The sequence below is a fragment of the Equus asinus genome, chromosome 7 (assembly GCF_041296235.1).
Source record: "Equus asinus isolate D_3611 breed Donkey chromosome 7, EquAss-T2T_v2, whole genome shotgun sequence".
Taxonomy (NCBI): domain Eukaryota; kingdom Metazoa; phylum Chordata; class Mammalia; order Perissodactyla; family Equidae; genus Equus; species Equus asinus.
Window position 1 is genome coordinate 58,876,274 of NC_091796.1, and position 23,382 is coordinate 58,899,655.

The 23,382-nt window shown below is 46.8% G+C and overlaps 1 protein-coding gene across 1 annotated transcript in view; it reads right to left on the reverse strand.

Moving 5' to 3' along the window:
• Positions 1–16,588, reverse strand: part of APCDD1 (APC down-regulated 1) — a 33,609-nt gene extending 17,021 nt beyond the window's left edge. Inside the window, exons 1-3 of the mRNA XM_014837328.3 lie at positions 16,195–16,588; positions 3,507–3,690; positions 165–696 (exon numbers count right to left, since the gene is read on the reverse strand). Of these exons, the coding sequence (XP_014692814.3) occupies positions 165–696; positions 3,507–3,690; positions 16,195–16,252 (774 nt within the window). The 5' untranslated portion in view covers positions 16,253–16,588. The remainder of the gene's footprint in view (positions 1–164; positions 697–3,506; positions 3,691–16,194) is intronic.
• Between the last annotated feature and the right edge of the window lie 6,794 nt (positions 16,589–23,382).

Genomic DNA, 23,382 nt, shown 5'->3' on the forward strand with positions numbered 1-23,382 from the left:
ACTCTGCTATGTGTCCCCCAAATGCTTCATCCCCTCCACCTCGCAGCAGCCTACCCAGAAGGCAGGGCTCCCCCTCACTGGCCCCGTGACCCCATGGTCAGGCCTTCACGCAGGGTCATTCATCTTGCTAAATACAGAGGAGACCGCAGGCCTGTGGGAGGTACCTTGGCATTCTGCAGCGGGGGCTGGTAGCTGGACGGCCGGTAGAACACCCTCTGGGAGGCATCGGTGTGGATGTCACCAAGGAAAAGCTCCTCTACCAGGTGGTCCAGGTTGTGCTGCAGGTGCTGCTTCTCCACCCGGATGAGCTGCAGTTCATGCATGGCGAAGTTCACCGCCCGGGTACACTCACAGCCATTCTCCTCCCGCCACAGGTCGTAGGGCGCATCCCGCACCCAGGCGCCTCCCGTGGGGACAAAGCCGGGGCACGTGTGGTTCACCAGCTGGCCGAGCCGCTCAGCCACCGCCTCCGTGTGGCAGATGACCTGGACGTGGTGCAGCTGGTAGTCGGCCTCGGTGCCCCCGCGGATGATCCAGGAAGCCTGGCGCAGGCGGATCTTGCCGCGGATGACGAGCGTGTAGGTGGGGCTCGTGCAGCGGTTGCCACCGTAATAGAACTGGTAGGCCTTGAAGGTGTTGTTGTGGTAGAATCGGTACGACCTTGTGAGGAACTCGGGGCCCGACCTCACCTCACAGCTGAAGGAGAAAAGGCAAAGCAAAGACGTGTTGAAGCCCAAAGCCTTGAGGAAGAGATTCATTACAGTGTTAAGAAACAATGGGAATAACAACAAAATGTTTCCCCTGGGCGAGACACTATTCTCGGCCCCTTATAGACACCAATTCATTGAGTCCTCACAACTGTCTAAGAGTTAGGTAGGTATTATTATTGGCCATATTTAACAGATGGGGAAATCAAGGTACAGGAGATTAGGGGATATGCCCAAGGTCATGCAATCAGCCAGCATCAGAGCCAGACCACGAATCCGGCTGTCTGGCTCCAGAGCCTGGGCTCCTAATCACTCTACACCAGAAAGTCCTTCATTCACTTTACTAACAAGCCAGCAGGGCAGAAACCTGCCATCCTCAGTCCCACCTGTGGGCTTAAGCTACAGAGAAATTTCTTTCTTTCTGGTAGGATCAAGAGTATAGTGCTGGCCTATAAAAGGAGTTCCCTTAAGCTAGTTAAAAACAGGTGGTTTCCTAACACTTCCGTTTTATGGACCTTGTCTAGAGCAGACAGGTGCCAGATGCCCCTTGTCCTGAAATGGAATCCAGTCTCGGGAAGTGTCACTTAGAGGCAATTGGAAATTCACCCTCCCATCCAGTCAAAATTAATTTTCCCTCTAGCAGAAAAATAGAGGCAATTAGTGAAACACAGCTAACATAACAACAGAAATAAGGCTCCTTTTGTTTGTGCTGTTGACAATGACAAAATGTTTTTTCTGTGGCATTAGATAAATGCTAGATTCCTAGGCCAGAAACACCAGTACTGGTCTACAGAGCACAGACGGCTCGGCAGGTTTCAGCTCAGGCCCGTTCCTCCCACCACTCCAACTGCAATCACTTCATATACGAGCAGCACTGCCCACATCAGGGAGGCGGGGGTGCGGGATGGTTCTTCACTGCACTGCCAAAGAATTCGTGTGTCCGTAACCTTTAGCTAGATCCTAGTCTCAGCTACATCATGACTTCCGCCTCATCAATTTTTGGCTGAAACCCAAAAGGCCAGTGGTTCTCAAAATTGCTAATATTTCCAATTTTTAGTTAACAAACTGGTGAAAGATAAATACTATTTAGAAGTGGGCATCTTTTGCTAGGTAAAGATTGTCAGCTGATGTCAAATAACACTGTATGCACATAGAGCCCTCAGCAGAACTTTGAGTATCCATCATCTGTGAAAAAGGAGAGGAGACCCTAGATGTCCCCCCAGGGAGAGAGAAGTTCACTGTGAGCAGTAACAAATGTCTGCTGAGGTTTAGATAAGAAGCCACTTCATCATAATATGTTATCTAAGCACTGACGATATCAACAGATCTCACGTACATTGACTTCTCCCTCATCCCTGCCCTGCCCTTACCCTAGCCCCCGTCCTCTCTAGCCGGAACTGGTATAACAGCTAAATTGGTGGGTCCCAAATCACTTTTTCTACCATCCATTTGCCACACAGCAGCCAAAGTTGCCTTTTAATGAAGTGGAATCGTCTTAAACATGGGCCTTACTTGAAAACTCTTCAATGGCTTTCCCACTTTGTTATATTAAAAGTCAAACTCAGAGAGGAGACCCGGCCTGCAGGTGCCTGGGCGCGGCCCCATCCTCCTCGCAGCCTCCCTGGGGCTGCTCTCCCTGGTTTACCACATCAGGGCCACAAGAGCTCCGGTCACTCATTTCTCCAGGCCAGACTCTGCCGGTTCTTCCAGAAGGACAGCTCTTCCCTCAGTCTTTGCACAGCCAAGGACATCTCAGCTCCAGTGTCCTCTTCTTCCGTAGCCTTTCCTGACCCCACCCTTGTCCTAAAATAGGGCCCTTGGTATTGTCCTTCAGCACCTGTTGTTTTTTTCCCTCTTCTTAGTACTTCTTTGTGGGTTTGTTTGTAAAATTCCTGAAGACAGGGACCATGTCTGTTTCACTGCTATACACACAAATCTAGAATAGTGCTGGCACACAGTAAATATTTGTGCACACAATAAATATTTGTTGAATAAAATGATAAATTATTTAAAAGTACATCACATTAAGATTGTGCAAATAATTCTCATGCAGTTATTTTGAGAAACCCCATTTTAGGGGGGAAAAAAACCTTCTGGGTCTTCATCATCTTATGAAATTCCTTTTTTCTCTTCTCCACATTCATCTGATCCCTCCCCAAGGTACTCAGGAGGCTGAAGAAGTGATCAGATCCCAGAGTTAGCCTTGTTAATTCTCAACAACTTAATGAGGGGAAAAATTGTAGGTCTGTCTCTAGGCTATTTTTAAAAGCTCGAATGGAAGATAAGCCAGAGCTCAAATTGGGATAAATCTCAGCTCTGCAGCCTGGAAAAGAATCCAAGAACTACACCCTGGCTAGTAGAGGTAGTCTGAGTACCTTTTAACTTACTCTTAGAACCCTGAAGCCATGTATTAAATTACCAGAATATGGATAGAACAGTCAGACCATCAGAAGCTTGCAAGTCATGTTTCAGGGTTGCTGAAACACAGACTCCTAATTTCACTTGCTAATGGCTTCTTTTTATATACGAGTGGTCCCACAGAGTTCGGTAAACAAGGACCCATTCACTCACAGCGGGTGGTTAACAGTGGAACCGTATCACCTCTGCTTTAGCTAAGATTTCTAGGTGCTTAGCTCTGTTTCTTTACCAACCAGAGTTTCAAAGAGTTGCTTGGCTCTTAGTTAGAACTTAGCACCAAAACCAATGTAGATTAAAATCTCTATGCACCTGAGAAACCTTAAGAAGAGCCTTCCATAGACGTACGTGCTCTCCAGGCCCGCCTGGCCCTGGCCGTCTTACCCGGTGGACACCCAGTGGCCCTCGATGGCAGGCGGCATCTGCACAGTGATCCTTGCACCATTGTGGAGATGTTTGAGCATGTGATGGCACTGTGACTCCTTGAATGCCCTCCAGGCATTCTTCTCTAAGGACCTAGGATGGGATCTGCTGTCTGGATGAAGGAGGGCAGAACCCTCTCCCAGCCCTGTAAACGAAGAGTGGAGATTAGCAGGAAGGAGAGCCGGCAGCAGACAGGCATCAGGCTGGAGCAGCGCCTCTGTGGCAGGGAAATCACACTCCTGCTCCACCAGCCTTTCGCTGTCTCTGCTCTCATAGAATGCACATTCCAAAGCAGGAAGTGTCCCGCGACATCATTCCCCAACTGAGAAAACCGAGGTCCACGGAGATAACGGATATGACTTGCACGAGGTCACTTTGCTAGTTCCTCACAAAGCCTGAGCTCAAATCCAAGCATTTATGAAACAGCAAACAAGGTCGTGCATCTAAATGAGCAGCTGAGCTGTGCAGACAAATGAATGTTAACAGGGGTTGTAGGAGACAAAAATGGACGTGCTCTAGAGTCACCAAAGAGTTGGAGACGGGACTGAAGAAACAGGTAAGAAAGGGGTCATCAGGAAGAGTGGACAAGTGCAGTGACACATTAAAGTGAGGAAGGGACAGAGTGAGGAGATCAGCCTCAGTGAAAAGGACAAAGATGGAAAGAGAAAGGCCCAGGGAACAGCTCGGAAGTCTCCCAACTGTGATGTGCTCTCTGCCTTGGCTCCCATCTATTCACACCAAGTCATGTATCTTCTGGCTTTCTCAGTCTCCAAACAGATACCCTCCACAGGGCTGCCCACGGCTGGGGTGCAAATCACATACTCCGCATACAAAGGGGGAAGGGGGTCTCATGTTCCCCAATTATCTTCGAAATCCAGCCCTTCACCCCCACAAAGTCGGCAGCAAACTAAACATACATCATAGAGCTTAAAATTGAGAGTAACTAAAGAAGCCTGCACGTTTTAATTTTCCATGGGTAAAGGAATACAAGGACCAAGTTTATCTTCAGTATAAATAGTTCGGGTTGGCCAAAATCATTACATATGCAGAACTGCTCCCAGCCTGGTGTTCAGAGTAAAGCAACGAAAACAAAAGGGGTTATAATGGGAAACCCATCGGGTGCAAGAGGCACTCCCGAGTGGCTGACAAGTCCGCAGTCTTCACTGTGAGCCTGCCACACACACTCAGCAAAGAGGACGCCAGTCAGACAAACATACGAAAATACAATACGGAGGCTAACTCAACTTACTGTGGTGATCGTTTCACAATATACATAAGTCAAGTCATCACACTGTACACCTTACACTTACACAGTGTTGCATGTCAACTATATCTCAAAACTAAAAGAAAAAAATTTATTTTGAAAAATAAAATTATTAACTCTCTTGGAAAAACATAAACATACACAAAACAACTAAAATGCATGTATTAGAACGCTACCTATGAGGGGGCAATGATGTATTTTTTAATCAACATCTGAATAACTTCATAGAGAAACCATGGTTTATGAAAGATCATTTGAAAATGATAAGTTAGACCCAGAATCTAGTGACTGACAGCAACAGAAGGAAAATCTACTGGAGAAACTCAGACCCGCAGGTTGATAACCTTCAGATATTTGTAAAATAGTCAGATTTTTGCCATGATTCAGAGGGTTGGACTAATCTTTTATTGAAAGTCTTTGGCACTGAGAAGACAGAGTCTCCCCATGGAACTCTCGGGGTTTCCTCGGAGTGAGATGCTGGCCTTGGGAGGGAGCGACAGCCTCAGATTGCTCCTGCAGATCCTAAGTGAAGTGAAGGGCAACGAGGCAGAGACACCTATGGGTACAATTCGACTAGACGAAACTGTGAAAACAGACTCTAAAACAAGATGATGATGGCTTGCTCAAATTAAATGCAACTTCACCACCAGGCACTAATAGCCAAGTCAGTGGATTCAGACCCGAGCTAGAAAAAGGGAACACTAAAACTCAGAAATCCATGTCTGGTGGTGTTGACGTTGATCCTTGTGGCTATGAAGCGAGGAGCTCCTTTCCCTGGCCCGTGCGCATCCATGGAGGGCAGGCGCTCCCACGAGAGTGACACTTGGGGTGTCCTCTCCCCACCCCTCGCTCAACCCTCCCGGAGTGAACAGCGTGCAGGACAGAGAAGGAAACAAGCCTGCTTGACTCAGCCGTGTTTCTCTTTCCCTTTGCAAAACAAGCCTGTTCTCAATGCATGCCTTTTGATCAGCTCCCCACCGCCCTGCCCCATGTAGCAAGGACCCTGCCCCTTCAGTTGTTCACTGTGGCACTACCCTGGGGGGAAAGTCTGAAACATCCAGGGATGGACTATTAGCAATCCTACCATGGACATCCATCTATACAGTGTCTCCTGATGGATCTTTATCATGATTCTCAGGTTTTAATCCCCGCTTGTCTGACACTTGTGTTGATCTCTCAGTTGACTTTGAACTAGAGGAGGGAGATGGCCACTATTCACTGTCCCTCCACCAACGCCAACAGTGGAAATCATCTGGATATAGGAAGCACTTCCCGAATTCCCTGTTAGGCAGTCCAGGAATGAAACCGTACGAGTTGCAGTCTGCTGGGTCAATTGTGTGATCAATTATAATTATGTGGCCAACTTAAAACAGAATTTAATTCAGGTCATGAGGTGTTGTGTTGGGGAAGGTTCTGCTTGAAATATGACACTAAACATTCAGTAAACATGCCATCATCTACTATCAACCCAACTATGTTCCAAAACCTGACCTGTAAACCCCTTTACACCCTGCAAATGTTTTCCACTAAAGATGAAAAAGCTGGGAGGGTAGTGGACGTGGGTGAAATGTCCTCAGGAGCTGGACTGCTTGAGTTTGAAACAGGACCTGCTGCTTAAAGGATTTCATCAAATCCAAGACTTCAATGACTGCTGAGATGTACCATTATTTTACCACCAGTGACAAAAACACTTGCATTTACCTGATGACACAATGCCTTAGCCACAGCCCTGAAAGACCCAGGAAGCATGCATGGCAGCCTCCACTGCCCCAACATTTCTTCTCTCTACTCAGAGATGTGGCAGTGTCTCCTGCCTTTGGTGGCACTGCTTTACACACGGTAGGTCATCCCTTTGCTCTGCAAGTATCTCAATCATGAAATGCAAGCACAGCCTCGTCTTTTTTTGGGTATCTTCCTTTCCCAGTAACTGACCGTTACTACATCAGAAAACACATAACTGCAGTTACTCCTGCAAGGATAAATATTTGCCTCACTAACGTCAAACCAGCACCCCACGGCTCTGTTCCTAGGCCTGTCTGATTTTCAGTGTTTTCTCTTTTTAGTGAAAGTGTAATTTATAAGTGAGTTATGGAGAAAAAAACAAGCACGCTTTCTTTGAATGTTTACTCTGTTTTCAAAACCAGCCTATTTGCAGCTGTGTCCAGGTTATAAAGGCAAGGACTGCATCCCTCCTCATGACTGCTGCCCGCAGACTAACAGGGACTGGAACCCCCATCGACCAGAAGATGCACATCCACTGCGAAGATCTTACAACAGGAGAAAAATGTGTATCTTACAATTGTTGAAGCACACTATTAGCACTGTGACCTTAACCTCTTCAGACTTCAGTCTACTCATCTGTAGAGAGGGGAGAACATTAGCTACCATTTAGGTTGGTCTCGAGATTAAATAAGAGTGTTCTTTGACACAGTGTATAGTCCTCATTACATGTTAGCTGTTACTATTTTAAATAATGATTAGGCTCTTAGCCCACCCTCAATAAGTCCTTCCTAACTAATAGAACAGTTGAAAGAATGGTAAAAGTCACTGGAGCCAGGCTCACTCTGAGCTCTGAGAAGGACAGAGTGCTCAGAATAAAGACACGGGCTAGCAGGCAGGGTTAACAGGCGGCCCTGAGGTAGAAGAGGATGGGACCCAAAGCACCAGGCTCTGTGGGTGTTAAGTTCCACTGAGTTTAACAAATACCTATTCACTATTACTTTGTACATTTTAGGAGCTGTAAATATAAAGAAGAATGAATATACGTTTTTCTGACTTTGAGGCTCTTATGGTCTCACTGGCCTGGATGTCAGAGAACAAAGGTAGAGATGATGAAGGAGGGCTCTGGGAAGGAAACTGGGGAGTTCAAAGGCAGAGGGAGAGGTGACCAGGATTTGTATGGGTCCTGCATAAGGATAGTCATAACAGGAGGGAGCCTACCGTTATGCTTTTTAACCAAGGGTGGAAGAAGTAAAATCCAAGAGTCACCAATACGCAAATCCTTAGGAAGCAGGAAAAGATTAAATTACTCAGGGTTCCTAGAGCAAACCTCCATTTCACTATTGCCAATGAGCCAAGCTCAGGAAACTGGCAGGGCTGTCGGCGCAGAAGAGTGTCAAAGTGAGCAGCCAGATGGAGAACTACACAGCTGGCAAGGTTCCCTCAGGACGTGGTGACTTAAAGAGTTCACACTCAGGGATGATACTGCATTTTTAGGGTGGAAAAAAGGGGTGATATTCATTGTCTTTTTATCTTTTCCCTTTGAAGTCCCCACCACCTCCACTACTCTTAGAGAGCAAAGTTACATGGGTCAAGTGAAAGCAGGAGTTGCCGTAAGGTGGGAGCATCAGCCTCTTAGGTCTGCACTCACCTACTGACAGTGGTCTCCAATATTGACTTGGCTCGTCTGGAGTGGAAAATGTGGCCAGCCTTCCTGCGAGTGCTACTTCTATTAAATGGCTGGGAATTAAAAGGTCATTTGAAGCACAAGGTCCAGCAGCAGGAGAGGCCAAGTATAATAGCTACATCCTTATACCCCAAGACTTCCTTTCCAGAATCAACCATGGTGTGCCCTCCAAGGAGACCAGCCTCAGAATTTTGGTCAACCCAGGGACCCCGTATTCAGGGCACTGCCCAGAGTATGTCAACTCCAAATTTGGGACTCAGTCTAGCAACTCATTTACTCAATCAGAAAAGGCTCTTGAAGAGCAGGACTGTTCAGGCACAGAAGGTACAAACATTATGCCCTGAGGGAGTCTCAGTTGAGCGAGAAACCAGGCCCCAAATGGGCTTGTGGAGGGTCTCATAAGGACAGAGGGAGCAGGCTCTGAATTCATCCTTGGGGGGTTCTTGGAGAGGCAGCTGTGCCTTGAAGACTGAACAAAAGAGGTCTACGTAGAGTATACAGCACACTCAAACATAAAGAGGCAGCCCGAGAGATTCAGGTAGGACGAACTGGAGAGGGTCAGGGAGGAGATCACAGGGTGGCCTAGGACAGAGGAGCAGCGAAAGAGAGGCAGGGTCATGATCAAGAGGCTGCATGTGTCACAATGAGTATAGATTTGCCGGGAAAGGTGAAGAGAAACCACCAAAAGATTTTAACAATGTGATGGCATGGTGAGAATTCCACTTTGGAAAGACCACTTCTCCCTTTTCTGGAGGGATGGGAAGCAGATGGAAGCAGGAAGATCAATTATGAAGCTTCCGCAATGGTTCAGTGTATCATTTTTGCCTGAATGAATGATAAGATGAGAAGGATAAGAGAAGGGAGCTGCTTTCAACAAATGGCAGCAACCCTGTCTTGTCATCCTGGACAGGCACTGACCATTTGTGGCATGTTGTGGGGGAAGTATTACCAAGAAATTATGTTAAAAGAAAGGAAAGAAGGGAGGAATCTATACTAATTCAACACTAAGTCTGAAGAGAAACTTTTGCAAAATATTTATATGTCCTACTTTCATATCTTAAATTATATAAGTCCGTCATCCTGGTACTAAGCAACGCAGTACCCAAGGATGGCAACTACCTATGATAACAGCTCCTCTGAGAACACCTATTATTTATAATAATAAATGTGCTTGTTACATATAATAACTTTTAAAAACCTTCACTTAATTTGATTGCTTGTGTAACTGGAAGTGTTGGCTAATCACAATATTTAGCTGTTGAAAATTCCGCCATTGTATATTGAATACAGTTGACATTATGAGCTTTCTCTGATGATTCAGGTTCTTAAAGTAGCTCAAGGTCATTGTTAGGTCATCAGTGCTGTAGGATGGTACTTGGATACAGAGGTACTGGAGTGAACAGATAAGAATAAGAAAGTATATGTGTGTGAGCGCATACAACCGACAACAACATTTTGGCTAACTGAGGATTCTAGATGTTTTAGTTAATTGAGAAGACCAGTTAATTAGGTTCCATTCATTAAGATTTTGCTGTAAATGAATCTAAGGAAGAGTATCTGAAAGGACCAAACAACAATGGTACAGGAAGAAAGTGGCTATGAGTTTTCAGGATTCAAGGTGGCTTTGGGTAAGTCATCTAATGTGTGCCCTTTTTTCCCTGTATAAAGTAAAAATTATAGTAATGGTGATAATAACTAAAGTTTGTATAACACTTGACAATTCACTCTGTGCATATATTACCTCATTTATCAAATGCTAGTTCCTATACGGGTAGACAAAGGTGAAGCAGAACACCACTCCTTAACGTGAAGTGGTCTGTCAACAGCCAGCGCGCTGTACAACTAACCCAGAAGCTCCCCACAGCACTTCCCCGTCCAGAGGAACTCTGAATACGGAGGTTATCAAAATGACTTCACTATAAAATGGTCTCCAACACCAGGGCCCCGTGGCCTGGATAAAATTATTATGACAAAGGTGGCATTTCTTTCAAGTGACTGCGGAAGAAAAAGGTAGACTCTGGAAGGAAATTGTTCAGTTGTGGCAAACAAGTTAATTCTTGAGGCCTTTAGGTACCATTTTATAGATTAGCACTTCCGGAGAACTGAATGAGGTCCTGGGGCTCTGGAGGGCTTATTCCCGTGCATGTGTGTGTGTGTGTGTCTGTGTGTGAGTGGTTTACTCCCATAGGATAAATCACCCACAACAGTAATCCTAAATGACTGTAGAACCATCTACTACTATCATAGTTGCAATAGTCTACTCTTCAGAGAGTGAAAACTCCCAATGATATCAAATGAAAGAACATATTTCCTGAAATGAAAGGAAGCATAGGGTTGACCATTTACATAGAGATTTACACACTAAATACAAGGCCCACGTGACCAGGTACTGCTGACACCACTGAATTCACCAGATCATGCACACACAACGCAGTCCTTAGGATAGTTTTCAAGAGGACAAATGTAGGACTTCTGCTTCTGTCATCCACAGCAGAACTTCCTCCCGACCCCCAGGGCCTCAGAAAACCAGCCAGCCCATCGACAGGGACTGGGCAGAATGGCGGAAGGGAGCTGGGAGGGAGGGAGGCAGTGACTGCTGCCGTTGAACGTCAATATTCATTGGTTCAACCAACAGTTGAATGCCTACTACTTGCGAGGTCACCTCTTCGGCATGGACCATGTCGACATACGGAAGAAGAAGTGAAATAGCAGGATGCTCCAGGTCCAAGTCCCCACTTTTTCACTAACGCTTAAAAATCTGACATCTAGATATATCCCGCAGTTTTTCACCTGCCATCTACATTGAAAACCAAAAGTTCCAAATCATTTTACATTTACAACTCATAAAATGTAAAAGCAGTTGGGAAGGAAACAATTCTCAAGTTGAACTTGTTGGGACTTGGGACTAAACTAATCTTTGATCAGGTTAGTGTCTATGTATGTACTTTAATGCTTAAAGAAAAATTTTAAAAGGCTAAAGTATAATGTCAAGATATTAACACTAGTTGTCGCTGAGTAGAGGGTTTTGATGACTCTTTTTTTGTTCGTTTAGCATGTTTCTGTACTTTATATAATGTGACATGTATTACTGATAATCAGAGTGAGAAAGTATTCTCAAGTTAGAACTGGCGTCATACATGAAAACTCCAAGCAGATAACAGGTGACCGATTAGATTAAATGCAGGTATTACTTGGTCCTGAAATTGCCCTGCTCACGTAAATAAGCAGTCATTACTGTAAATGCGTGCTTTGAAGTGGATCCTGCTAGATAAATGCCAGCACAGCTTCCCATTTTTTGGAATAAACGCACGTATGTATCACAGACATACTGAATTTTACCGCTATACAGGTACCTATGCTTACCAAGCTCTTGTTTTTATTTCCAATTTTTTTGAGCTAAAGGCAAAGAAAGCTGCTTTTGCCAATCTTTAAACCTTCATGTCTAAAGGTATTTTCCCTTTATGAGAAGTATAATAAAGTCAAGATTTCAAATCCCTGGCTCCATTTAACTTTAGTTGAACACAAGGTAATTTTCTGTTGTTTTCTTCTAATGCTATGGTCCCCAGGCTAGACACTAGGTTCGAACCAAAGATTGCGAAATTTGCATGTTGGGTCTGTAGCTGACTGCTGCTGCCTCGCCCATGCTCCTCAGCATAGTGTGTGTGGAGTGTATGTGTGCGCCTGTGTACATGGAGTATGTGTTTCTGCATGTGAGTACAGCGCATGTGAAGTGTGTGCATGGCACGTGTTGTGTGTGTGTGGTGTGTATGCACAGCGTGTGTTTGGCACGTGTGTGGTGTATGTGCATGGTGTGTGTGCGCAGTGTGGTCTGCCAGGATTCCCAGCAGGGAGAATACTGCCGTCGACTACAGTTTGCCATCCTCCCAGCTCTGGGGCTCTACAATGAGTCTTTCTTCCTCACCCCTAGATATTCTTCAGGAGAGGGGGACTGCTGCTCCTCACAACCCCCGTCGCTTGAAAGCAGTGGCACGTGGCACGTGGTAGGCCCTCGTAAACGAACTTGTTGAATGAATGGTGACTTGAATGAATGAAACTGGAAAATCCTTATAGAGCAGACTCCCTTTAATAATTTGGATGACATCATATCCTTTCTCTAACCTAGATACCTATCATGTGAGTTTCCAGAATAATTTTATTCCCAAACTGGAGAGAACGAAAGGACAACCTGTACACATAGAATCTCGACACAGTGAGACGTGTGCGTGGATGACGCTGTCAGGTTTCAATGAAGTCTTCTCTGTAATCACGTGCACTCTGCATGCAGAGTGTGTTGAAGACAGCCCTGTGGGTAAGCTTTCAGCAGACGAATACCATCACTAACGTCCTCTCACATTCTGGTCCTAAAGGTTCTATGCTTCACTTTGATTATATCAAGTTGTCATCAGCCTGTCCCTAAACGGCATGTAATTACACACTGACATCATCCACTTATGGGCAGGTCTTTTCTCATTTAGAGAGAGAAAAGGATGAACGGGGCTATTATAAATCTGCTTAGCCGCATGTTTGAAGCAAGTCAATTTATTTCACAGGAGGATATTTAACATCTAAGACTCTTGCTCTCTGTTACGTAGAGATGAATCATATTTCAAGACTTCATTTTATAACAAGAGGGGTAAAGTGCAGGAAAAACAATGTTTTCTTGGTTACAAAACTGTCTTTAGTAAAACAGTATTTCAAAGATTCCTATTTTATCCTACTTAAATGTTCCCTCACAGTTTGTTGATTAAGCTATCATTTGGTTATCTGCAGTTTTTTAAAATCTGGATAGAATATGCTTGAGTGAAAGGGAACAGCTCAAAAGTGTCTTCCCCTGTCAGAAAAGTCAATGAATTCTACAAAAGCAAACAGCATTGGGGAACAGAACATCTCTCCCAGCGTCGGCTCCAGACCTGAAAACCGAACCTTCCATTATCAGGGAGAATTACTTGCGTGTTAAAGCACCACGTATTCTGGAATACCTCACGCTAATCTGGGTTTCTGGAGCTGAATGATTTCTGTGGTTCTTCGCCTAAGCAAAGAAACAGCAATAATGGACATCTTCCAGCCACATACCTTCATGATATTCAATAGGTTTTACTTGGATTAAGAAATGCAATTGTTTTCAGAGGTTGAAGGAGAGGAAAGGAAAACTGACATGTATACTTTTACGCCATCAAATTTGGAACTTGAGTCTTGCATTACACTTACCATTTTAAAAAACAGCAAAAATAAACAACAGGCTCGAGTCCTGCCAGAGCCTAATTTACTCACCAACGGGACCTAGAGGTGATCTAAGACTTCAATGAGGTGAAACAGAAATCACCCCAAAACTGAACAAAGACTGGATGCCAGACGTACTGCTATCAGCAGTGCCCTCACAGAATCATGAAAGCCTGTGCACTTTTTAATCTTATAAATGTGACTTGTTAGTGCAACAATCTATAAATGATGTCTGCACTTAATTTATTAAAGTTTGTCACAAGTACATTCAAAATCACAGGAAATACGTTTTTACCTACTAATTGCTACCCTAAACAGACAAATGGTGTCCTATGGTTATCAAACTAAAATGGCTATTTATCAGAAAAAAGCCATTCAGCTGTTCCGAAAAGATTTCAGGTAATTTCCTTCATACTTATAACTTCTATTAAAATAAATGACCAAGCTCCACTTGCTACTTCAAAATTTTAAATGCTTGCAAAACCCCAAACTATCAAGAAGGATGCACTCAGCAAGCCCTTCTCCTGGGTTAAGTTGGTTACAACCCATTTTTTGTTAAAATGACTTAATCAAGTAAAAATCAGGCAAAAAGAGGAGAAAGGGAGAGTACCCAATTCTCTCCCGGTCTTCTACAGGATCCTAGCCAATTCCCAAGATTTCTACATTCAACCACTAGGCCCTCTGTTTCTCTTCTTCGCTAGAGTACAACACTGCCTGTGGGATTGGAGGAGATCGTCAGCGGGCTTCGGTGTTAACTTTGCCATTGCAGACTCACTTTGAAATTGGATAACTTTTTCTAGGGCTATTTTGTCATCCAATTAAACTTCACAGACCTCCTTTTGTATCTTTTATCCTCTTTGCCATACACACACATGCACATAGAGCATATATGTACCGTCCTCCCATTTACGGCGTGGACTGCCCCCTCTTTACTCGCTCCCTCCAGACTGTTCTCCTCCTGGCACCACCGGGTCTGGGTAAATCCCAGATCCCGAGGAGTTCAGCCCAACTCAGACTTGAATTTGGAGATTTGGGGCTCTCCTCGAACCTCACCAAGGTTTCCTGCCAGCTATTAATATCCCAGCTTGGACTGGTAGGGTAGGAAGTATACTTACCACCCCACCTCTCAAAGGAGGAAAAAAATCTTAGTCTGAGCTCGCCTGGGCTGCATCTCTGAGCATCCCTTTGGTAGTCAAGAGGCAATGGTTTTACGCAAAAAATTCTGTTTTTGCAAAATTTTCCTTTTTAAACTCACTTGACCACACTATCTTTGTTCTTCCTAGATATTACAACAGATTTTTTTAAGGGGACAATTTTCTGTTTCATCTCTCTCGCCCTCTTTTTTTTTTGGTGTGTGTGGCAGTTGCCGTTTGATCTGTTCATTGGCTCTGATTTGTTTCATGTTTCAGCCAAAGATTAAAACTGCTCTGTAATTCTAAGCAGATGGGCCTAGGAGTGCAACCCTATAATTATACCTTCTCTCTTTGGCCTTCCAACTGCGAGCCTTCCATCCTGACTTTTAAAGTGTGGATCACTGGGGCTCAGAGCACACCTTGGCAATTTGGCCCGTCTGGCCCAGTGGACAGGGTCACACAGCCGGAGTTGCTGAGCTGCCCAGCTGCCTGCCCGGAAGCAGGACTATAAGAAAACAGCCGTTTACAGCTTTCAGGCTAGCCTTCCTCCATCTTCTGGGGAGTGACAACCTGATCTTCAGCACTGGCTACAATGCATTCTGAAGCTCACTCCAGCTGCAGGTCCTGCTCAGAAACTTAAGAGCGTCCTCCCTCGGGGTGCTGATCTGATCTGCAGAGGTTTTGGGAAGCATGGTAGGTGGTGAGGAAGCAGAGCCGAGGTGCTCCTGGTGGAGATGCTCTGCTGAAATGTCAGGTGTCCATGAGGGAAAGTTGGCTCAGGACATCTGAATCAGCACGAGTTCTGCCACCGCCTGTCCTGATGATCAACACCAACCCAACACCGAAACTGCCTTGGCAATCCCCCTGCAATTCTGTCTTATTTTTCTCAGTGCAATTCCTGGAACTCCTTTAAAGCGCTGATGGTCTCTGGCTAGGGGTTTACAGAGCTCCTGAGAAAATGTGGCACATGAGTAACAGAAACAAGACGATCAAGCTAGAGCATGAGGGCAATAAGGTGCCAAGTTCCGAGAGCCTGGGAGATTTATTTTAATGTTCACATCTTGGCTATTAGAAGCCCCCTGCTCCTTGAAACTGCGGCCAGTCTACTTAGGAGAAACGCCATCACCACCCCTTCAACATACAATCGTCCTCAGAAGGGCATACAGAAACACCGCGGGCTGTTTTTCCCCTTAAATGCTCAGTTTCTCTTTACAGTCCCATAAACGCTTGGACCCCATCAGGAGCCCCTCCTGCACTCTGACGCTTTGGAAACAAGATCGCCAAGCCTGCGATTTCATGACAGGCTACAGTTTGAAAACCCAACAGAGTGGATCAAAGTTTTCCCTAGGACTTGATGCAATCGATTCAGGAGATAAAAGGTGTCTGTGTGTGAGCGCTTTGCACCCTTTCAGAAAGACAACTCCAACCGCCAAACAGCCGTGGGCGCCGCTGGGGGAAGGGGCGCCTAGGAAGCGCCAAGCAGGAGGAGGCAGGGCTCTGCTCCGGCGTGCGCGGGGACCGGGAGCCTGCCGCGATGGGGACCCGGCTCCGGGGGGTTTCTGCGGCTCCCGGGGGTCCCATCCTCTGGCCCCGGCGGCGGCAGTCACCCTCCCTCCCGGGACTCACCGTGAAGCAGGAGGGCCGGGAACAGGTAGGTGAGCAGGAGGCGGCACAGGCAGGACATCTCCAGTCCTCCTCCGGGATCACCCGCGCGCACCGAACCGCCCGAGCCCCTCGCCGTCCTGGCACCCTGCTCCCGGGGGACCGCCGCGGCGCCGCGCGCTCTGCCCTCCCGCCGCCAGCCCGGGAAGACGCGACGAGGCGAGCGCTCGGGCGCGGGCACAGCGGGGCGGCTCCGCTCCTCGGCCACAGCCCGCGTGCGGCCGGGCCAGGCCCGCGCTTCAGGCGGCCGCCGAGCGCCCCATGCCCGGGGGGCGCGGCGCGGGGGCTGCGGGGCGCGAGCTCCCTCGGCGCCGTCGGGCCCCGCGCGCCCGGCCCGGCCCGGCCCTCCCCGCGCGCCCGGCCCCTAGGCGCCCGGCCCTCCGCGTCCCGCCCCGGCCGCAGCCGCCGCCGCGCAAGCCGCTCCCACTGCCGTGGCCGCCACCGCCGCCGCAGCTGCAGTGTCTCTTCATAGTTCCAGGGCGCCGCGGCGGGGCGGCCGGGCCGCGGGCCGGGGCGGGGCCGGGGGCGGGGCGGGCCGGGGTGGGGCGCGGGGACTTGAAAGGGCGCGTGGGCGCCGCCTCTCCCCCGCTCCCTTCCCCCTCGCCCGCCCTCCTCCCTCCTCCCTCTCCTCTCCCCTCCCCTCCCCTCCCCTCCCCGCTCCCCTCCTCTCTGGCCTCTTCTGCCCCCTCGCCTCCCCCTCCTCTGCCTCCGCGCTCCCCTCTCTCCGCCCCCTTTCCCGCCTGGTTCCTCACCTCGTCTCCTCCGCGCGGTCCGCGCGCCCCTTTCTCCGCCCTCGGCGGCCCTCTCCAAGAGAGCTGCGTCCTGCAAGGGGCTCGCAGCCCTGGGCAGCGCGCCCGGCGGCAGGGAAGGAAAATGTGCCCTTCAACGCCCTGCCTCCGCCCCGGGCAGCTCGGGACCTTTCCTCTTCCCCGACAGGGACGGGTTCCCCCCCGTGAAGGGTGTTCCGAAAGGACGGGCAGGCGGCGCTGTGAGGCTGGGGCTCTCAAGTGGGATCTGAGAAATGTGGGCTTGCAAAGATGGGGGGTGGGGGGATGGAGCATGTGCGCTCGCGCGCACGTGAGACAGAAAGGAGCAGAGAAGAGAGAAGAGATTAAAGAGAAGAGTTCAGTTCTGGAAAATTGTACAGGGTGGGGATGCAGCACTGCCCCGCTCCCTCGGGAGACACGCAGGACGTGTCTTAACCGACAGCCCCTACCGCGGGTTAGTGCCTGGGCTGCCGGGGGCACAGGAGCCCTGTCACAGGCCGCAACCTGTGCAGGGAAGGTATAGGCAGGGGAGCCCTTTCTTTCTCCTCCCGCCTCCAGGAGGCAAATGACTTGTTGAAACACGGGAGAAACCTCAGAGAAACGCTCCGGGACAGTCTCCAAGAAAGTGCGCTGCGGCCCCTTCTCTGATTCCTCCTCTCTCCCAGCCCAAATCTTGATAGTGTTTATGTTCTGTGGGTCTTTGGGGCGTATGTTCAATTTTACGGTGACTTCTTAAGACCCAAAGGGAGGAACAGCTCCGCTCTCTTCGTCCCCAGGACGCTGGTACCAGCTGCCCTCTGCGAATGGCGGCTCGCCTGCGGGCTGCTGTGCCCAGGGCTCTCGGATTTGTCTGGAAGTCTCTCCTCTGCAAAAGTTCACCATGGGCGGTTCACCGGCTCCCAGGAGGAGGTTAAAATGATCTCCTAGGCTCAGTGACACCTCCCCCTCACACTGGGATAAGGGCAGCCACCAGAGCAGATGTGATCCAGAGAACATTTCTTGTGGTGTTTTTCATAAATAAAACACTTAAAAAAGAATGCCTGACTTCCAAGAGAGTTTTCTGCCCCTTGAACAATGTGATAATTCATCTCCTTATGCTTTAGACCTTCAGAACTGGGAGGACCTTTGCATTGGTGTAAAACTTAGTGAAATAGATGAGAATACACTTGACAGTTTCCTTTTTTTTTTTCTGAGAAAGCCATGGGTCTTTTGATGTGATGATGCTGATACTGTTTGATGTGCTTTAATTTTTATCACCATCATTATCATCTTTCCATCTTTAATATGAGGGATCATAACACGTACCACCTGCCTAGCTCACAAGGATGTTATGAAGATTACGTGCCAATGTTTGCAAATCTCGGAGATGAAAGGCTCCCTGTGTGTGAAGGAAGGGGAGCTAGCTGTCACAACGCCTGTGAGCAGATTTATTTTGAGTTGGGCTCGCTCTGCGGCAGCTCTCTGGGCTCACTTTGTTCTCGATGGATCGCTTGTCCCTGTTACTAGGTTTGGGTGGCAGATTGTGACTTGTGGGATTTGAATGTTGCCCAAGGGTCAGTCGGGTTTAAAGCAGGCACTTGATTTCCTAACGAACGTTGGACACTTGGAAATGATGTAAACAACATACTTGGCCGCTTAAGCAGAGCCTTAGCCTTGTCACCAAGAACACGTTCTAGGGGTGTTCAGCTTTCTCTGCCTTTCAGTCGTTTGCTGCCTTTTAGTCTATCAGGAATATTTGAAACAAACAGACAACATAACAGAGTGTTAGGGGTGGTGTGTTCAGTATAAGCAACTGGGCTGAGAGCAATTGAAAAAAGTGAAGGTCATTCATCACATGTTAGCAGAACAATTAGGTAATACATTTATTTAAATAATTATTTGATTCTGTTATTTAAAAAAAAGAAGAAACCAACAGACCAGCTATAATTTGGTGTCATCTTGACAGTCAAGTTGATCCAGTTTTTTTTTTTTCAACTGGTTTCACTGGTGTGGTGTAAACATAGCCAGAATGATGTCATCAGTTTGAAATTTGTTTTGCCCGTTTATTTTCCACATGTAGTGTCGTGGATTTAGATCCTTGACCCTCAACACAACATCCAGCCGGAGGCGCTACTCCCGACAATTCCCTCATCACCCTCTGCCTGGTGGGAAGGACTGGACTTGTCCTAGCCATAGGGTTCACTGTCTGCGTTATTTTTTACTCTTGTTGTTAGTGTGCTCACTTCTGGAAGAGAATAAAGAAAAAAAAACTGGTATCAATTTGTCTTAGAGTGATTGTATGTGGGTATATGCTTAGAGTGACGGAATTGGGAGGAGGGCATTTCCGGGGAGGCAATAAAGTGGTTGTGTGAGCTCCAACTCAGAATTGCCCCCTGACACAGGCATGAGGAATTTGCCCAGACCACTTAAGGACCAAGCCTTGAGCAGGAGTGTGTGTAGCTGGGTCCTGGTGTTAATGGCAGAGTCCCTGGCAGGGACAGCTGGGCAAGATGCCCATAGTAGCATCAATAAGTATGTTAAAATCTTCCGGGCTTCTCATAAATAACCTCTGTCATGTTGATGGGGAAGAAGAAGCTCAAAGGGGCTGAGATCTCAGCCACACAGCAAATCAGAGGCACACTTGGAACTCCCATGATTGTCCAGTCACCAGCACACGAGGCCTCTCACATGTCTACCAAGTGGTCTTTTCCCACGAGCACTGCTGATCCTAACGCAGAGCCTCTATAGTTGGCTCAGTCTTTGAGTCAGAACCAGCCCTTTGCTCTTCCCCAGTAATTGAATCATGAGCAAATTTTCTCAGATGCACTATGCTGGGCACAGAGCGTGTAATCACCTTGGCTTGGTTTTCTTAGGAGAGTGTCTCGATTTTTGATGAGAACAGAGTAATAAAGAGCTCAATTGCAACGTTATGCTGGGAGGTGCAAGGACCAATGTTCTTTACAATCTGTGCTACAATTGGGTTTCCTATGCAGTACTTGTGAAAATTGATCTAAAGGTGTGCAATCACACATTGGGAAGTCATTGGGAAGTTCAGAGATTCTAGATCTTTCAGTTCTTGAAGAAAATGGTAGTTTTAAGAAGCATCAGAGGAATTAAAACATTAATCCTGCATTGTGTTCAACTATGAATGTGGTTGACAACATTTTACTACCTCTGCATCCTCAGAGGAGGGGAAATGTCATTGGGAACAGATTGTTCTTGAAACTTGCTAGATGTCAGTGCCAAACCTGTGATAGCGTGGTAATTCCTCCAGACTGTAAGAGCTGGGAGGACGGGAAGCTGCCTCGACAGCTCGCTACCCCTTTCAGCACTTAAGCTAGTGTTTTCAGTATTTTACCCACAGCAAGACTTCAGTAAATGGTAAGGATGTTAAATTTTAAAAACCCTATATGGTCTCCTCAGAGGCAGAGCTAATACAATTATCCTGAGGAGTCCTTAGAAAGGGACATGCTTCTGAGTTATATATATATATTTTTGGTGAGGAAGATTGTCCCTGTGCTAACATCTGTTGCCAGTCTTCCTCTATTTTGTATGTGGGTCACTGCCACAGCATGGCCCAATGAGCAGCATGTCGGTCCTCACCCAGGATCCCAACCTGCAAACCCTGGGCCGCCTAAGTGTTGTACATGAACTTAACCACTACACCACCAGCCAGCCCCGAGTTATATTTTTAAAACACATTAATTAGAAGAAACTCTGTTTTGAAAATAAAATGTCGTTTAGATCTATCTCTGAGCAGCATGGTCTTCTGAGCTTAAGTTAAAGATTACATTCCATTTTATACTCATGGTGGTTATCAGAGAAAACCACTAAAATGTTTGTAAGCTTAGCATTCATTCCTTCACTCGTTCATCCATCCAACGTGACCGACACACTGCTGAGTATCAGATATATATGTACAATCATCTGAAAATGGGGATAGAGATGTTTGAGGGTGATTCAGCTAACCGTCCATTCACTCTGTCACAGGTTTATTTGAGGGGCTGATAAGAAGACTGAGGACCTTACCACTGAAGGAGAAGATGAGCTCAGCCAGGGGCAGGAGGCAATAAAGGATCTCAGCAACATTTTTGTCTGTACTTTCATGTGCCCCTTATAATATTCTTTGTTGTAGTGCTGGCTGCCTTGTATGTCTAACTGCTTTATCTGTTTAAATAGATTATTTGGCTGTTCGAGGGCAGGAAGAAAATTGAGTATTATGTTGGCTTCTCCTCCCCCAGCCCCTTTGCAAGCGCTTCCATAATGGGCATTTGTTGGGCTGGTAGATGAGGAAGGATAAGATTGGACCATCAAGAAAGAGTCTTTATGAGGCCAACACCACCCTAAGCCACCGAAGCTCGCAGCTACCGAAACAGGAAGACACAAAAACACTGGCGTTCCATCTGCGCATGCCCTGGGCTGTTAGGGCACACTTTGCAACGCGGAACCTGTTTGACAAATGAGAGGCTTGTGGTGTGCTTGTTAAGGAGCCAGATTCACTCGGCTCAGCTCCCCCAGCTGTAGGACCTTGGGCAACGGCTGTAAAACAAGGATAATAGTAATAGTAGTACAAAGTCAGGCACTATGTAAGTGTACCCTGAAAATAGCCCACTGACAGTGTCTTTAGATTCATTCTCAACAATTTCAAAATTGTCCCCATGTGTGTGAAACTGATTCTTTGTGGGGGGAGTGTGTGAAAAAATATATAGTTATTATAATGGTTTCTGGCCCTCCAAAGGGACACAGTGCTTAACCAGGTGTAATGTACATCCACATGACCTACCGTTTAATGGGCGGGGTGTGGAAGAAAAGGTTGAGGAACACTGTACTAGAGCAATAAAATATAGGATTAGTCTTATTGTAATTAATCATATATCCAACATTTCTAGTAACTTCATTTCTTTAATTCACTGGATATGTTTTGACTATCTGAAACCAAGTGTGTTTTCCCTCAACTGACCATCTGGTGTGGCATTCGACCATCTGATTACATCATCGTAACAATATTGTTTTTCTTTGGTTTAGATACTTCAGCCATTACTAGTCTATCTTTACAGATGGGAAAACCAAGGCCAAAGAGATGCAGTGGTTTGTCTAAAAATCACACAACTTTATAAGGGTATCAGTAGATTTTCTAACTCTCAGTAAAGTGCTATTGTTCAGCTCTAAGACTATACAAAAAAGTGTTCCTTTCCTCTCTGAAGTAGATATCTGCTTTTGATGCGTTTTGAGATATTCAAGCTGAAGAACGCTATTTGGCTGTTTGCACACATCGCGGTTGGTATTGGGATCCTCGTGTTCCGTTTCACTGTTTCGTGTGTAAAATATCCACACAGTTTAGTTCTCAGAATAGGTTGTTGCCATCTGTACGGTAGGTGGGTGGACCAGATAGTCACTGAAACGCGGCCCGCCGCTGTGAGTCTCAGTGTTAGGACGTGAGCAGCCCCTCAGAAGGTGCACGTCCGTGTTCTCGGGGTTGGGGCTGTGCGTATTTGCAGTGATGAGCTGTGTAGGGGTGGCCATATTCGACCACACTTCATCTGCCTGAATCTTAGGTCTCTAAAGCAGGGCTGCACTTAGACAAAACAGTCTCCGGGGCACCAAATTCAACATCACAAAGTCCATACTCATGCTTCATCTGCCTGTTTTTGTAACACTTTGTAATCCTCAAAAAGTCCAAATAAACTGTCTCTTTTGCTCTTCAGGCAATTTTGTGAAGGGCATGGGCCAGCCAGGGCTGTTCTGTTGTAGAGGTGCAAACTGGAGGTTTGGAGAGGTGTACTGTGTCTCACCAAAATCCCCTCAAGACACACAGCACTGCACCCTCTCGGCGTCTCCAGGAGCTGACGGCGTGTGCTTGATTCAATGGGAGTGTATCAGGTCCTAACTTCTGTGTTATTTTCTTACACAGAACTTGGTGTCTCTGCTGCCTCTATCCTCAGGCAGACAGCATGGGAGAAGCTTTTAGAAACAGACCCAGAACTTAAGAAGCCCCAAGTTCAGTGGAAAATGAATTAACCCTATACATCCAGGAAAATTTCATACATGTATATGGTTTATTTTCTCACATTTTGTCGTTAGATTTTTCATATGCTTTATCCCAGTGCCTAAATCAGTAGCTATTCACTGACTCTCAATCAATTAGGTGAAACAATGTTTTACTACAATGGACCCATTGAGTCAAATGAAGAGCAGTACATAGGCTGGCAAATTGTGCTGGAAGATAGACAAGGAGGTAAGAAAGTGGGTCAAGTACACCAGCCAGGCTCATAGAACAAGAAGTCAACATGACAGGAAGCTCACCCAGAACAAAAGGGCCAGCTTGTCTAGGAAGGATTCTCTGGGCCTGAGAGTCTAACTCTGATCAGGTGGCTGACCCTGCATTAGTGGGGATGGCCACACAGCT